Raw genomic sequence first — 16,098 nt, forward strand, 5'->3', positions numbered from 1 at the left:
GACCATGTCACCAAGCACAACAACTACTCTTCTTTTAAACACCTCCAGGAATGGTGTCTCAACCACCTTCTTGGGCAGCCTGTGCCAGTATCTGAAAACCCTTTCAGTAAAGCGTGACAGTTCAGTAAAGTATAAGTGTTTTGGTGTAAGAGAGCTGAAAGAAGTTTGATATATGAACAACCTAAAAAACTAGTGTCTCTAACATCGTAGTTTGGAAACAAATCACCAAAACACAGTAGTAATCTAAACAATTCAGGACACTTATGGAATATTGTACTTGAAGATGTACACAGTACACATCACACAGAACAAAACCAAAACCAAGCAAACAAAACAAGTTTTTGTCAAGTAAAAAAATAATTTATTTACAAGATCTGCATCAATTGTTTTTTTGAAAAGCAATTTGGACTCTTAATTATAAAAAAGGGAACATCCCTCATGTCACTGTACAGTGCAGAACAATACAGAAAACAGACAAGTAGTAGCATTTAAAATCTTCAAGATAACTAAGAAAGAAAGGGAAAAGGACTTTTAAAAGTTGGAGAGGAAACATGGATAGAAAAATTTTGGTTAATTTGTTTTCAGTTTACTGGTTCAATTTTTGGGGATAACATGGACTTAGCATTAACTTCTTTCTTCTTTAATGTCAATGGGAAACAAACATCATCATCCGTTCCTTACTTTTTACCATGTCCTTCAATCCACCAAAGCGACTGTCACTTTTTAAGTTACTGTATAAATAGGATGTAAGACTGTCGGAAAGAAAAGAAAGCTCATTAAATTGAGCTGTCCTGTGCCCTGAGGACCACAGAAGATTCTGCCAGTATTTAAAGAAAGGGGAAAAAAAGACCCTCTCCTGTGACCTGATAGATCTCCTTGATGCACGGTGGCCAATCACAGACATGCAGCTACTAATCTTCCCCAGACTTGTGAGGCCATGTGGGGAGTGAAGGCTGAAGATTTTTGCACTGTAATACGTTTTAGGAAGCATCTAGAACCTCATTAAGCTTCTCACTCATTGGGGTATGCATTTGTCCTGGCAAAATGGTAGCAAGATTTACACGATCACTTTCTGCTGGGAAAGCTTGACCTAATTACATAGGAATTAATTACCCTGGGGTTGTAAGCTTGGGTTTCGTTGCAGCTAGACTAAACTCCATTGATTTCAGTGGTAGTTTTATCTGCATTATATAGGTCTGAATTGTCCCTTAGTGGTGTGAGATGCCGTTAAAAAAATTCTAAAACTGTAAGATAGGACAGTAAAAGAGGCACAGCCAGTGGAAAGTAATATAAATGTGTAGTTGACTGATTTATTCCAGGTCATCAGGAGACAATAAATTCAGTCAGTGACTTCTATATTTATGAAGTTAATCTCATGTAAAGACTTCTGTGTGGTGCAAAGAATCAAAAAGTGCAGGAAATTCAGTCAAATATTAGCTCTTTAGCTTTTTTCATTGGTAGCAGATAAGAGCCTACGGTAGGAGGGCATGTATGTATGTATATACGTGTACGTGTCTGTATTTTTATTTACATACATAGTGTGGCATTTTGTCCTTTTATTGCAGAGTCATGGCTAAAATTCACTAAGTTAAAACATCTAATATTTATGAAGTGGAAGACTTTGCTCACCAGATGAATAATTCATGACTATTTTTTATGTCTACTTCTTGAATATATCTTGCATTTAGTCATAATAATCTTTGATGTAGAAAGCACTTGCAGAATGCTGTACATAGTAATTAACAAAGACTTTAAAATACATGGTTTAATTTAAAATTTAATATTCTAGTGAATTTCCTTAAGGGGATTATTTTCTGTTCAGTGAAGTCATCATAAAATTCCTAGTGTAAAAAAGAAAGGGTTTGGAGGGGAAAATATAATTTTGCTTGACAAAATATTGTGGGACTAATTTTTGTCTTGTAGTTAACTCAGTGGAGTTATTTCAAGTTTATTTTGTTATTAGGTACTAGTATTAGATACTATGTAGTGTTAACTTTGACAATGTTGTACAAAGTTAAGCAATTGAAAATGCAATAAAACTGCTTCTGTTAGCATTAGGGGTATTTAGATTGCCCATCTTTAAGGCTGAACTCTTTTTTTTAACTTTTTTTTTTTCATGAATATTAACTGGAAAATGCCATGGGGGCCATGCAAATTATTCATGAGTGTGAGTTAAATTCAGAAGGAATTTTTTACTTTAAAAACTAACACATGTATCTTTGACCTAAAAACTAACACAAAAAGGTGTAGGCTAAAAATGAGGGAAAATATTCATGAAAATATTTTTTTGAGACAATGTATAGTGTTGCCTAATTTTTAATTAAACAAAAAAAAAATTCCAAGTGTTTTAAAATTGTTGAGGTTTTATATTTGTTTCTTAAAAGGGTTGAAGTTAGGCTGATGTATTTCACTACAAGAAAGGAAGTCTTAGGTTGACCCAAATATAAAGTTTTTAACTTCTTAACGTATGCTTTTTTTCCCATTAGTTAAGGGGGAAGAAAAGATTATTCTTCAGGTTCTGTCCTGAAAAAAGCAATTAATGATGGAGAAGACAAGCTAGTAATTTCTTCTTCCTTAGTGCACTTAACTGCAATGAAAATCAATCATGTTCCAGTCAAGTTTTTCCTGGTAGTTCCTTCAAGTTAAGTATGTGAGCATTTGCCTGTCATTTTCCCAGATTTCCAGAAACATACACTTAGAACACTTAAATGTATTTACTTTGAACGTTAGAGATGAAAACTATGGATGCAGTAGGAATTTTCCCATCACTGTCATTGTAATTAGTCCTTTAAATGTAATTTATTTCAGTAATGATGGCATGACAGCCGACATGCCGTAAAACGCATGTTAGATCACTGTGTGAAGAGACTGCGAGGTGGCAAGCGCTTAAAGGATCAAAGCTGAGTAATCATAGAAATGTGTTTTGTTTCTCTCCCATTGCACAGCCCTTGTCTCAGTAGTTCTTTAAAGAACACGATTCATAGAATCGTGGCAGGGCTGGGCTGCAAAGGGATCTCTGGAGGTCCTCTAATCCAAACCGCTCTGCTCAAGCTGGTTGTCCAGGACCATGTCAAGGCAGCTTTTGGATATCTCCAAGGAGGGGGACCCCACAGCATCTCTGAAGATTATAAAATCTTATATATTGTCCGATGTCTGGAATTCAGAATGGTGAGTTGACAGCCATTGACAAAAGTGCCACATCAGCAGATAAAAGGTGAGATCACGAGTCTTGTACTCGGTGATTCAGGGCACCATACAGCTTCCTCAGTGTATCCTGCATTTCCATATGTTTTTTTAAGAACACATGACATTACTGAATCCAGAAGCCAATATTATTTATTTGCATGACTCTGACCTGAACCAACCAAATAAAAAGCATTTGAAACATCTCAAGTGCCAAGGAGAACAGATTATATGAATAGAAATCCTTCTTTCTGTGATGGTCTGTAATGGCATGCAGTGGAAAGGGGGGTTAGTGCTAGGAGAGCTTTTGCTGTTGGTTTGCAGCACAGAAGAGGGAAAATCAAAAGGAATTAAGGGCACATTTTTAACACAGCTCACCAGAGTCCGACAGCTCTTATTTCCCATGCCAGGAGGTACTGGTTGGGATTACTTTTGAAATGGATCCACTGGAGAGGCTGCTAAGCATCCTCTGAAAGCACAGAGCTGAGCTTCTACTAGAAAGTGCACAGAAAATGAATAAATCTGCTCTGAGGAACGTATGGGAAAGCAGGGGTGAGGTGGGCTTCAGAAAATCCATATACTTGGGATGAAAAAAATCTTTAAAAAAACCCCCAAAAAACCTCAAAATCAATAGGCCTGACTCCTACACTAATGAAAATTGAGAGGCACAGAGGAGCACCAGAGTGCTGACTGACGGCTGCTCTGAAAATGCTGTTCTTACAAGGGTGAAGTCAGACAGGCTGATAAACTTTTGACTTCTAGTGGCTTTATTAATTTAGATAAAAGAAAAAATCAATATAAATTATCTCCACTTGTTCATGAGAAAAAGCCTTGAATACTCAAGTTTTAATTATTTTCTAAAATATTATGAATAGTATGTAGATGACAGATTAAGGGGAAAAGTGCAGCACTTCTGAGAGAATAAAGAAATCTCACGCCAGGTGTATCTTTTTGCCTCATAGCATCTTGTTCTCACTTGTCTTGTTTCACTGCATATAGCAAAGTCATGTTAGTGTCAGCAAGAGAGAAAACATCCGTTTTTACACTCATGTTTAGGCGTGTTTCTCTTTCGGCACTTCCATTTGTTGAAATACAGCTGCCAGCAAAGAACTTTGCGTGCTCAATAGAACCAGGCTAGAGCACAGTAATTTGTTGAAACTTCAAACCACTCTGGGTTTAAAGTAAGATGTTTTGTGGCTCTTGTTTTAGGGCAAAACAATGTGCTAGATTTTAAAAGTTCCAGGTTTAATATGGCCTGTGCAGATATCCTTACATAAATTAACATTTTCTGTTAGCAATTGCTGCTGTTGTTAATATAGTAATAAATTCTTTGAGATCTAGATGTGGGCAGTGTTATATTCAAACTGAACATTATTGACACAGTCTACATCATGCATGGTTTTCAACATGCATTTTTAAACGTTAAACAATAATGGATTCAAATATATTTAGGTATCTACTCTGATTGTACTGAAGTTGAATATTAAGCCAATATTAGCTGTAAATTTGTATGTCAAAAAGTAGTATGTCAATCATTCTTTAAGCAGTGTGTTCTAGTCTCCAAAACTTAGTCTGGTCAATCAAAATATTGTTTTATTTGTTTAAAATTATCTACTTTGCCATTCTTGCATCAGGACTCTTTCTGTACCCATCAGTCTTCTTTCTGTACCCACATTCACGACATGTACCTTTATGGAAGGATATTTCTGGTTCCTTGTTCCTGAAGTTACTAAAAAAACCCAATTAAAAACACATACCACACCAAAGCGATATGTCTCTCTGCATGGAACTCCTCTAACACCATTTCAGCTGCCATCTGCTCCTCTGAATTCACCTCTTGGCATGTTACACAATTTGTAGCTCAAATTTTCTGTGTTGAAGATTGTGTTGCATGGGAATTATCTTGGTAAAGCAGTATGCTGGCCCTCTGGCATTCTGAAAAGGGTACTATAGACTTGGATTTAAAAAAAAAAATAAATAAAAAAAAAAGGTAATTCTTCTTTTGGGCCTATGAACCAAGCAAGGCACTTGAACTGAGAATTGTATTCCCTGGTCCTGTGCAGTTTTGTTTAATATGTGGAAGAGTACTTTCTGTGGAACAGTGACTACTGAATAGTTTTCATTTCATTTTGGTGCAATCTAAAAACTTTCCATATGATGATAAAATTGTTGTCTGCTTGTTAGTTTACACAGCTTCATTCCCCAGGAAAGGTGGGAGTACAACCTTTTTAACTGGCATATTAGAAAATTTGCCAAATGTCACGAAGTATTTTTAAAGTACTATAAATTGCAGGATAGATATTTGTCCGGAAATTTTAGGTTTTGAGAGTCGTTGGGTTTTCCTGTGGGTTTCCAGGTGGGATGGTTGACTATAGTCTGGGATAAGATTTATCCCGGAAAGTTCATACGTTTGAGTTGGTATCAGCTTTACAAAACCATGGAGAGTTGGGGTTTATTTGTCTTGGCTGCTATTTTCTGCTTTGTTTTGAGCATTATTTGTTGTCTTTTCGCTCTTTCCTCATTCTGTTGGATATTGGCTGTTGTGAAGCAGTGTGGTAGCAATTCTACCTTCTTATTTCTGGTGGAAGATTTGGTGATGCTCAGACCCTTTTCAGTCTTTACTTATCTCAGTCCTGTTTTGTTTCAGCTTCAATTTCTGTACCTCTGAGAAAGCCTCGCCCTCCTCCTTTGTGCAAGGTGTCCTGGCTTTGAATAAACCGTTCTCAAAAGCAGACAAGTCCTGCCCTCTCAGTCAGCCCCTGTCACCTGCAGACTGATATGCAATGCGTTTTCAGCTCCCAGCACAAAGGAATGGTACATCTGAGATATCACTCAGGTGCTTTTGACTTGGCCTGGATCAAATACTTGGCTACATATCTGCAGTGAGAGAGCTAATCCAGCCTCCTGTACAAGTCCAAAAACAGACTTGAATACACTGTGACCATCTGAGTAAGCTTTTGGTGTGGGTTGCAGTTGTTTTGGGTTTTTTTTTTCCCCAAGAGGGACAATACCTATAAAATAAAAAATTATCATTGTTACTACTACTGTACACTGATTTATGGTCTTAGTCACTTAGCTATGTGAGTACACTCGGGTTTGTACATAGATGGGCTATGTTATTTCCTCATTACATTGTTTGCTCTTTTGGAGCACGCTCACCTTCTCAAAACTGCATATGGCTGCATATGTGTGTGTGCTTGTGTATAAAATTGTGTGATATTTCAAGTTGTTACAGACTACTCCTGGTTTCAGAATTATGGCTTCAAGTACTGTTGTGCCTTTGGCAGCTCTTGAAACCTTGGCAAGAGCCATGGCTGACTAAAAACTTAATAATTCTTTTAAAACTAAATCTTTTTATGCTGCTTTCCCTAAGAACATCCTGCCAAGTACTAGTCTCAGTGGGCACTCCATTGACTTCCTCGATCTACAGTTGTAAATGTGAAGACACTGACCACAAAAATCACCGTCTAATCTCATTTTCTGCAAAATACAGAATTTCACCTAAATAAATACTTTATTTCATATTTAAACAAGTTTTCATTCACCACCAGGCAACGTTGCTTAAAAAAAAAATAGGAAGACTATTTTTTAAGTGAGAATGCATTTGCCACTGTCATTTTAAGACACTAGTATTCCAGATTTTAGTAATACCTGAAATTTTACTCAGATACCAAATTTTTGTTCGAAATGTCTTTTGTGAAATAAGAGAAGAAAGAACAACTGTTTCATAGGTTTTAAATGCTTAAGGAGACAGAAACCTATGAAGAGTGATAGCTTTCCCCTGTTAAGTACCACAGGCATTTCTTGGATTTCTTAATTAATGACTTTATTTTCCATTTAGCATCTGTCATCCAAGCACAGTTTTATAGGTTCGTAGTGAGTTATCTCTGACATGCACTAGTGAGTTGCCCAGTGTCTTCCTTCTTGTTTTTCTTTTGGGGTTTATCAACCATAGCTGCAAGCACAACTTCCCCAGCTGAAGCTAGAAGGAGGCACTGCTGTTCCCAAAGGCCTGCGAATGGTGGAGGATGTGCCAATGTCCCAATGCTGCAATTATAATTAACATTACAGCCCAATCTTACTGCAAAACTGCAAAATAAAAGCCTCTTATGTAAAAAGATGCAACTTTGCCTGAATGGCATAAATGGTGCATTTTCAGATTCACACATCTTGAAAACTGTTGGGTTTGATAGGTCCAGCTCCTCCTCTTTATAACAAAGGTTGATAATTATTTATATTGGTTGTTGCAGCGGCAGCCAGTCGAGTCGGTTGAGTTAGTTGTTCTAACATTAATTGAGATAATCATCTGACCTGTGGCTTGGAGCTGTCTTTTGCTCATTTAACTGGGCATCGTGGGACAGAGCAAGGTTGGGTGCAAGGGGAGCTTCAGTGAAACAGAGCTTGTTCCAGAACTCTGTTAGATGATGGGCAGCCTCATCAGTTATGCCAATACCCCCCAACAGGGCTGTGCTGGGAACCAAAGATTGAGCCAGTTTATGGAAAAATGACCTGAAGCCTCTTGAATGGGGAGCAGGTGAAGAGACAGACTACTTAAGCTCATACTTTTAGTGAAATGTCTGTAGTATTAAAACAATTTTCTTGATGGCTGATGCTGCACTTTCAGGAAGGCAGTATTTGTAGCATGTAGGTCCTCTGAGGTCATAAGATTTGATCATTTATTTTTGACGTTGCATTCAGAAACACGTTGTTTTCTCTTGGATCCTACTGTTCATAGTTGCATCATTTGGACAATTTTATAGACCTCTTGCATAGCTTTTTCCATAGAGATAATGTCATATATTTAAATTTATTCTATGTATCTTATACTTTATTTGAATGTTAGAGGCAAACATTTCACATTAATATAACACAAGCCTTAATATAAATATAAATACAAAACTAATGCAATGTGTCATAATATAACAATAATATGTCACAGTTGGATGGGGCTTTAGGCATCCTGGGCTAGTGGAGAGTGTCCCTACCCATGGAAGAGGGTTGGAACTAGATGGGCTTTGAGGTCCCTTCCAACCTAAACCAGTCTGTGATTCTGTGGCTCACTAACACAGGATGTAGTATAGCCCACTGTTATTCTCAGTCTGCCTCCCTCGAGCTACCTGTGCTTCAAACCTCAGACCCGTCAAGGCTTCTACCGTTGTAACAGAAATAATCAGTGGACTGGCATAGGTATTCAGATAGTACCCAAGCATTGCATTATTATATTATCTCTCTAAAGCTAATATCTTGGATGATATGAATCCTGGTGTATGGTTTCTAAATCTGCCTATGTCTTCTTGGGTTTTTTCTGCCCACTACTGTCACACAATATTATTCAACTCCAAAGAAAGCATGATGAAGTTTTCCCAAGCGAACATCAGATTTTCTCTAAGAAGATAAAACCCAATGTTTGTGCTGCCGTATGTCTTCTTACATTTTGTCAATGATGCATTAAAAGGGGAAGAAAAATATTCTTGAAAAGGCTTTCAAGCTGCAGAGTAGTTTACATTTTAAGGTCATGCAATGCTGTTATCAGGCCATGACTTGGAGATGCCTATGACTGCTTTGGAAGCTTTTGGAAGTCGAATACCTGGCTCCTCTGGGCAAGTCTCCCTGCTGTGGAATCAGGAGAAAACCAGGCTGAGGGTGATCTAGCATCCAGAGTAATGAGTCACCAGCTCATGGCAGCTCAGTAGAGCAAGGCAATTCCAACTTACTCCCTCTCCACCCCTCTGAAATAAGTAAAGAAAGTAAATTACAGATAATTACTATGGAGATGAGTCACTGTATAAATAGCTTTTTTAAAATAACTTCAAGTTTTAAATCACTGCTGATGGAAAAAAAATAGCAGTGTTGTGTAGGAAATTTTTGGCATGGTAATTTAGTGCATTTACTTAAAGAGTGGAAAGCAGAGTGCTGACACTGCGTTTGAGCCAGTATGATAAAGCAAAAATAGTGTATTCTCTGAATATGCAATAGCTTACTGACGGCTGGCTTTTAAATATGTTGTATCAAGTTATGGGGTGAAAGGAGTTCTGATGTATAGCAAGAGATTAAGTTCATTTGATTACTTTTTTAAACTCTGCATGAAGTACAAACAAGTTCATAACTGCACGTTCATTTTTATTTTTAATGTGCATCTTTAATTTCTGTATGAGGTTAAGAAATGCAGCATTGAGCAGAACTAGGTTTTTTACACTGTACAAAAGCATTTCTCAATGACTGTAATCTAACTGACAAGAAATTATTGTAGCCTGTTCCTGAAAGAGCCTAAACTAGCAATCAAATAGCCAACATTAACTAAATAAACAGACAAGTAATGTTAAGTGCATAGTTGTCTTGGCATCTGAATGATTTAGTTCATCTGAGATTCAGCTATCCTGTTTTATTTGGTTGTATACTAAAGTGCAGAGTGGATTGGTATTCATCCTGATAATTAAATCTAAGAATATTATTCAAATAGCAGGAAAAAAAATGGTTACAGGAATGAATATTTTTATATGTGCTTATTTATATATATTTATTTAAACAGTTTTAATGCACAGTCACTAATACTTTAAATTATTTATTACAAACTTGCAGCTGATACAGATTTTTGGCGCTTGTAAAATTCATTAAGAAGGTCTAAGTAACTTTCATGTTCTGTTCTGTTTGTGTAGTCCAAGAGACTGCTACCTTGAGGAATTGCAACATGCTTGACTGACTTAGTTTGCAATTTGTTTATTTACTTCTGGTTCTGTTCTTAAAATTTAAATACTCGTTTTCAATTTTGTGGCATCAGCTGTCATGTTGTTATTGAACTAATTACGTATCTGATTAGTTCAATTTAAAAACAATAGGGTAGTATTTTCTCTTCTTTCTTTAATTGTCTTGAAATCCTCTACTGTTAAAAACACATTTTACTTAAGTTCAGTAATTATACAGTAAAAGAACAGAATACTGTAAAATTTAAAAGCGTGATGTTGTCCTCACACATATATATTCTTCAAAATGGATGAATCCACTTCCAAAATACCCATCTAGACACTAAATGAGGAGTTACAAAAGAGGGCTATGACTGCTCAGTAGCCTTTTTAGGCCATTTTATATTATGTGCTTAATAAGGTACCGTTCTTGTAATGTAGCCTTCTTAAGTGTCTATCTGAACACCAAGCTTCATAAATGAAAATCACCTGTTTACCTCAGAAAACTTTAGTTAGAAAGAGGATGGCTGGCTGATGCTTCACATAGTAATTCATTATTTTCAATCAATTGGATTTGACAGCCCCCAAAAGGACACCGCACAACCCTGCAATTAGAAATAACTGATGTGTACCTCGTTAATCGTCTGATACAGTGGAATGTAGAACACTGCACTGAGTTAGCCAAGGTTTGTATACCCTTGGTCTAAAATGCAGTTGGTGTCTGTTGAACGTGTGTTGACATGGCTGTCCCTGCTACGTCCAGGGAAGTTTCACTACAAAGAGGAAAGATCTTCCTGCTCCGTTGGTAATTTCTCCCAGTGTAATACGTGGAGTGATACTGAAGCCAAAGAAGTCAATTTACCAGGCGTGGCACTGATCTTTGAGAAAATGTTTGAAATCTTTATCCATACCAAGCACCAGCTCTGGAGACAGCAGGGTGGATCAATGTTTGCTGTGGCTGGAGGAGTGTTGTTTGTGTGGAGCTTAATCTGCAAGAAATCTAACAGAAGGAGCTGTTATTTCAAATTGTAGGACAGAGTCCTTAAAAGAGAAAAAAATATTAAAGTAAGGATACCTGAGTTTAGTACATTGTGAAGGTCTCGATATCACATTTATTACGTCTCAGACTTCCAGGTGCTTTTAGAGTATCCAGGTGAGAAACACTTGATTGCTGCTTTTTCTGTCATTGAAAACTTTGGCAGACTGTGAGAAAACTGTTTTTGTGATGCCCATATATATAAAACATACTGACTGCGAGGAAAGAAAGAACTAGGTCACTGATGTACCTTTAAAATGCACTTTTACTGTCGATACATCTGTTTCTTTCTTTTGAATGTATAGGTAATAGACAGTCTGCAGTCAAAGGTGCTTTCTGAGGGTAACTTAAGGGGTTATCTATCATGAAAAAGGAAAGATTCTGGTATGAAGATACAGATTTTTATTGTTTTCCTCAGACAATAAAACCCTGGAATGGGGAGTCTACCAAGGAACAACCCCTTCCATGCCCACCCTTCCATCCTTGCAGATAAACAAATTAAACACCTAAACTACCATTTTTTTTTTCTCCCTAATTAGTTAATTTCAGGATCACTAATTAATTACTGACAGCAACATGCTGGGAAGAAACTCAAGGGAACACAAGGGGTGGAGGGACAGGAAAAAGCTGTGGATCATGCCTGTTAACCAGCAGTGGATTTAGCTGTGCCATCAGACATCAGCTAACCAAGTTAACTGGGTCCTGTAGTCAATTTTTCCAGAAGATTTTGCCTTCAGAGCAGCTCCCCTTTTATACTGAAGCAGCAAGCTCCAGCAATGACTTTGACAGGACTTTGACAGCAGAGTAGTTGACTCTTCCTCTCAGCGTTGCTATTGCAGTGTTTGTCCTACCCTATTAGATAAATTGGAAGGAAGAGTCAAGAGTGTGATATTATGAGTGTAATATCATAAGTGTAAGCTAAGAGCTTCACTCATTTTAGCTTAGCTATCCACTAAAATGAAACATCTGTTACCCAAGGTGATTGAACTGTTTAGAATAAAGTTTTACATGATGTCTTATTGTAGATATATGGAGAAAAGGTAAATGAGACAGCAGAACTTTATGGATTGGGATTTCTTCACCTGTATTTTTCTTTTTCTCTTTTTTCCCTTTCCCTGTCCCTGCTTTGCCCCACCCCACCCCTCCCCCCTGCTGCATTTTTGCACAGTCTCAGTTGAAGAGGAACCAACTTCAGCAGGTATGAACAATTTATGTTCACATCTTTGAGAGCTACACTGTATTTTTAATAATTTTAGCCCGTTTTATTTTGTGAATAATACACACCAGTGCGAATAGTATGCATCAGTATTGGGTTCTTTTCTGTCTGCTCCTCTTCATTTTGTCTTTTTCCCCCAATTTGGAATCAGTAGGAGATACACTTCTCCAATAATAGTTTTCCTTCCTTTTTTGCTTCTTCCTTGGTTAAGCTGACACATTAAGCTTCAACAAACTGGGTCAAAAGCAATCAGTTAAAAAAAAAAAAAAATCAGTGTTTGTGCAAGCTTTTTATCTGTGTTTATGCTGTAGAAGTTCAATCATCCATGTGCGTGCCCCCAAAACCAGCATCCTTAAATATGACACAGCCTAGGAACAAGCAATGAAGGAAGGGAAGGACAGTGGATGAAGAAGCATTGTGCTCAAAGAAAACATCCTGCAAACTGTAGCCTGGGTACCTGCTCAGCAAACTTTCATTTCCATTGACAGGCTGCCAAGTGGTGAGAACAATTAGCAACACAGTCATAAAAATTAGTTTAGGGGCTCCCCAAGAGAGACAAGCATGTAGTGTTTATTCTATTGCAAAGATTAACTATTTCTAATTAATTGGCTATCCATTAGCTTGGGAGTATTTAAAGAAAGAGGAGACAAGGTACCGAAGAAGAATGCCACTAAAACAGCTTAACGTGTTTGAAGTGGCATTGAGTTGTATAAACTCAGCGAGCTAAAACATCAAATGAATAGGGAGTCACTTTATAGTGGCTTGTTAAAAGAAGTAAAGGTCTCCAGGGAACCAAAGGAGAAAAGGTAGGGAAAGTGAATGAAGGAAGGAAGACTGCAAGGAAGGATTGAACACTGTTTACAACACTAACCTACAACTTGGCAGCAATATAAGTAATTAGGGTACAATGGAGAATAATAAATGAAAGGACAGAGAACAAAGCCACGAGTAGAATGTGTGAGAGGGAGAATGGTGAAGACTAGCACTGAATAGAAGGAAGAAGCAAAAGGGAGCTTTTAACATGAAGATAATAGTGGCATGGAAAGAAAGCATGACTGAGATGAGAAAAAAACACTGCAAAACAGAGATCGGGTGAGTCTGGGAAAGACTTACAGAGTACTAACACACTCTTGAGGAGTATATATTATAATTATTATGCATTAGCATTCAACTATCTGTTTCTTGAAAGATCTGTCAATCTCAGTCTTTCATGGAAAAATACATTAAAACTGTTGCAGATGTTCAATAGAAGTGTCAGTTACAGGAGATTTTTTTACAGAGGAAAATAAAAAAGCACTCTCTTTTCCCTTCATGGAATTAAGTATGCAGACTTTGTAAAGAGTGAGTTTAGAGGCATATATGAATACACTGCAATAATTGTTCAATCCAGCTATGACTTTGTAAAACCATAATTTCTGTTGTGAGCAGTGGAGTGCCTCATGAAGACATGGCCCCCCCTTTTTGGGTGCTGAACATCACCGTTGTAAACTGGCTGAGCTAACCAGATACATCAGCTGAAAGGTGCAGATTATAAGGCAGCCACAAGGGCTCCACTACAGATCTCTTTTTCAGACTTACCTCCCAAAATTCCAGTAGTTTCTCAAAAGCCCACAGATTCTGTATTCAGTTCTTGGGAGCCCTTTGCAGTGCCAGATGACATGGTTTGTTTGGTTTTGTATTCATTTAAATGGATTGATTTTAATCATTTCTGACTGCCTTGTTTTAACTCTGCCCTGCTACCCCTGCTTTCTTTATTTCTCCACGTAAACCTTGTGTTCAGCAAAGCTCAGCCAATAACTTACAGCGAGCATCATCTCAGCCCTGCTCCACCATAAAATATTCCTGAACTTTCATAATCTTCTTTATTTCACCCATTATCGATATTCTTTATACCATTATTTTTTCAAATCTTGATCACATATATATATATATCACTCAAATAATATTTATTTGTGGTTGGGTGAATAAGCTGCACTTAAGTTTTAGCCATTGTTATTGTCATATATCTCAGTGTTTCTAGGGCTTATTGACATCTAAAAATATGCCACAATTATTTATGGAGAAACAGTTATACCAGTGTAACTTTCTGTATTAAAACTTTTAATGGGAAGACTGGTGACCTTTTTATGTTAGTTATTCCGTAAGAGGATGTGGTTTGAAGTCAGAGTAGAGATGTGGGTGTCGCAGGGATAGAGCAATGCAGATAGATATTCCCACACAGACAAACCAAGAGCCAGAAGTGTGCAAACATACAGCAACCAGAACGTTTTTGTTCTTTGATTTGGACAAATGAACAAATGCCTCTGGCAAAAAAAATGGTACATGGTAGATTGATAATACGAGACAAAACACATATTTGTAAACATTTGTGCAGATATAACTCAACCACTCACAGATGTTACAAGGGTAACACTTTTTTCCATTTAATCAGACTAAGATATCGATACTTCACACAATCAGAGTCTTTGGCAATTATTTTTGAAAATGTTCTTTTCTTAGGAAAAAAACGTGATTGATTTTGTGGGAATTAATTTGATTAAACTTCTTCAGGCACAGAATGATTATGTTTTAAATTTTATTTTATTAAAATGAAAATTTCCATCTTTGGGAAAACAATTCTAGTTTCTGCCTTGAGTAGCAAACTTTGGATCTTAGATATTAATAGAGTACAACCCAACTCTACATTTGCATGAAATGTGACTAACATCAAACTAAGCTATACTTAATGTGGAGACTATTTATTAGAAATTTCAGAAGATTAAAAAAAACAATTTTATGCACAGGTGTACGTAGCTTGTTTTGGATCTTGCTCAGCTTAACAGTGAAGTACGTACTTAGTATTTAAACAATCAGTACACGGTAGACCTGTTGTCTTTGTGAGCATGTGTTTTGGCATGTGTTTGCTAGATTGGAGCTTAAATCAGGTGCAGTGAAAGTGCAACCTGGAAGCGCAATATAAATTTTAACAATAAAGTTTACTGTCTGGCTCCCTAGGGAGTCAAAATCAAAGCCAGTCTGTCCCATTAAGAGCAGGGGAAAAATTTAAATTCAGTGGTGATGGGCGTACATGTGAGGGTGAAGCTATTTTTAAACCTTTGTTATAAAGATATTACTCATTCTATCTTTTCCATAGAAAATGTGCCAAAAGTTCAATTGTTCTTTACCTAACTTTAATTTCTCTCTTAAAATTTAATAAACAATACTAGCTCTTCAGATGGTTTAGAATTTATAGTTTCCATTGATTTTTGCTTTAATACACGACCAGGTGGTTTTGTTTTGAAAGTAACAGATTAGTGCATTCTAGTGGGATTGTTTTAACACAATTTATTTCTCAGATTGCGTTGGCATTTACAAAGCCACATGTTCTGCTCAAAGCAGATACCTCTTCCTCAGAGCAGAGGCAGCCATGCAGTGTGAAAAATAAACAGAAACTGCACCCAAAGCCTCCTGCAGTCACCTAGAGCCTTCCATAGTAATTTCAGTGGGATGCGCTTTGCATGGGCAGAGAGCAAGAGAGTTTCCTCTTTTCTAAAATAAAAAGAAAAACCAAACCAGCAACCTTCATCCATTTTGTGACATTCATCTTAGTGGACTGTAATTAATCTCCTAATCTAGTAGTGCTGGGGACAAGGGGTGCACACAGTACCAGCTGAAAGGCCCAGAAGTTATCACTTGCCATTCAAGATCAGAGTTCCTTATGAACGTCTTCTAAATGCTGAGGTCAGAGATTGCACTTAGCATAGCAGTTATGAGGGAGGAAAGATGAGAAGATTTCTTGGAAGGCGAGGCGGTATTTTTTCAATCAATACCTTTACTTATTGAAGAATATGAGGTAGGATAAACTGCAGCTAATGTATTAATTTTCTGAAGATTGTAAGCATCATTTGAACATTTTATGAACATTATAAACGTTTAATTTACCCGTGATCACAATCAAAACTAGAATTTATTTTTCTATTGAATCAAAGGGATAAAACAACACT

At 37.0% G+C, this 16,098-nt stretch overlaps 1 protein-coding gene across 1 annotated transcript in view; it reads left to right on the top strand.

The window, feature by feature from the left end:
- EDIL3 (EGF like repeats and discoidin domains 3) overlaps positions 1–16,098 on the top strand; it is a gene marked incomplete at both ends in the record, with an annotated part of 273,859 nt that overhangs the window by 98,081 nt on the left and 159,680 nt on the right. Inside the window, one exon of the mRNA XM_084278226.1 lies at positions 12,068–12,097. Within this exon, the coding sequence (XP_084134352.1) occupies positions 12,068–12,097 (30 nt within the window). The remainder of the gene's footprint in view (positions 1–12,067; positions 12,098–16,098) is intronic.

The sequence above is a fragment of the Gallinula chloropus genome (genome assembly GCF_964237585.1).
Source record: "Gallinula chloropus genome assembly, chromosome: Z".
Lineage (NCBI taxonomy): Eukaryota > Metazoa > Chordata > Aves > Gruiformes > Rallidae > Gallinula > Gallinula chloropus.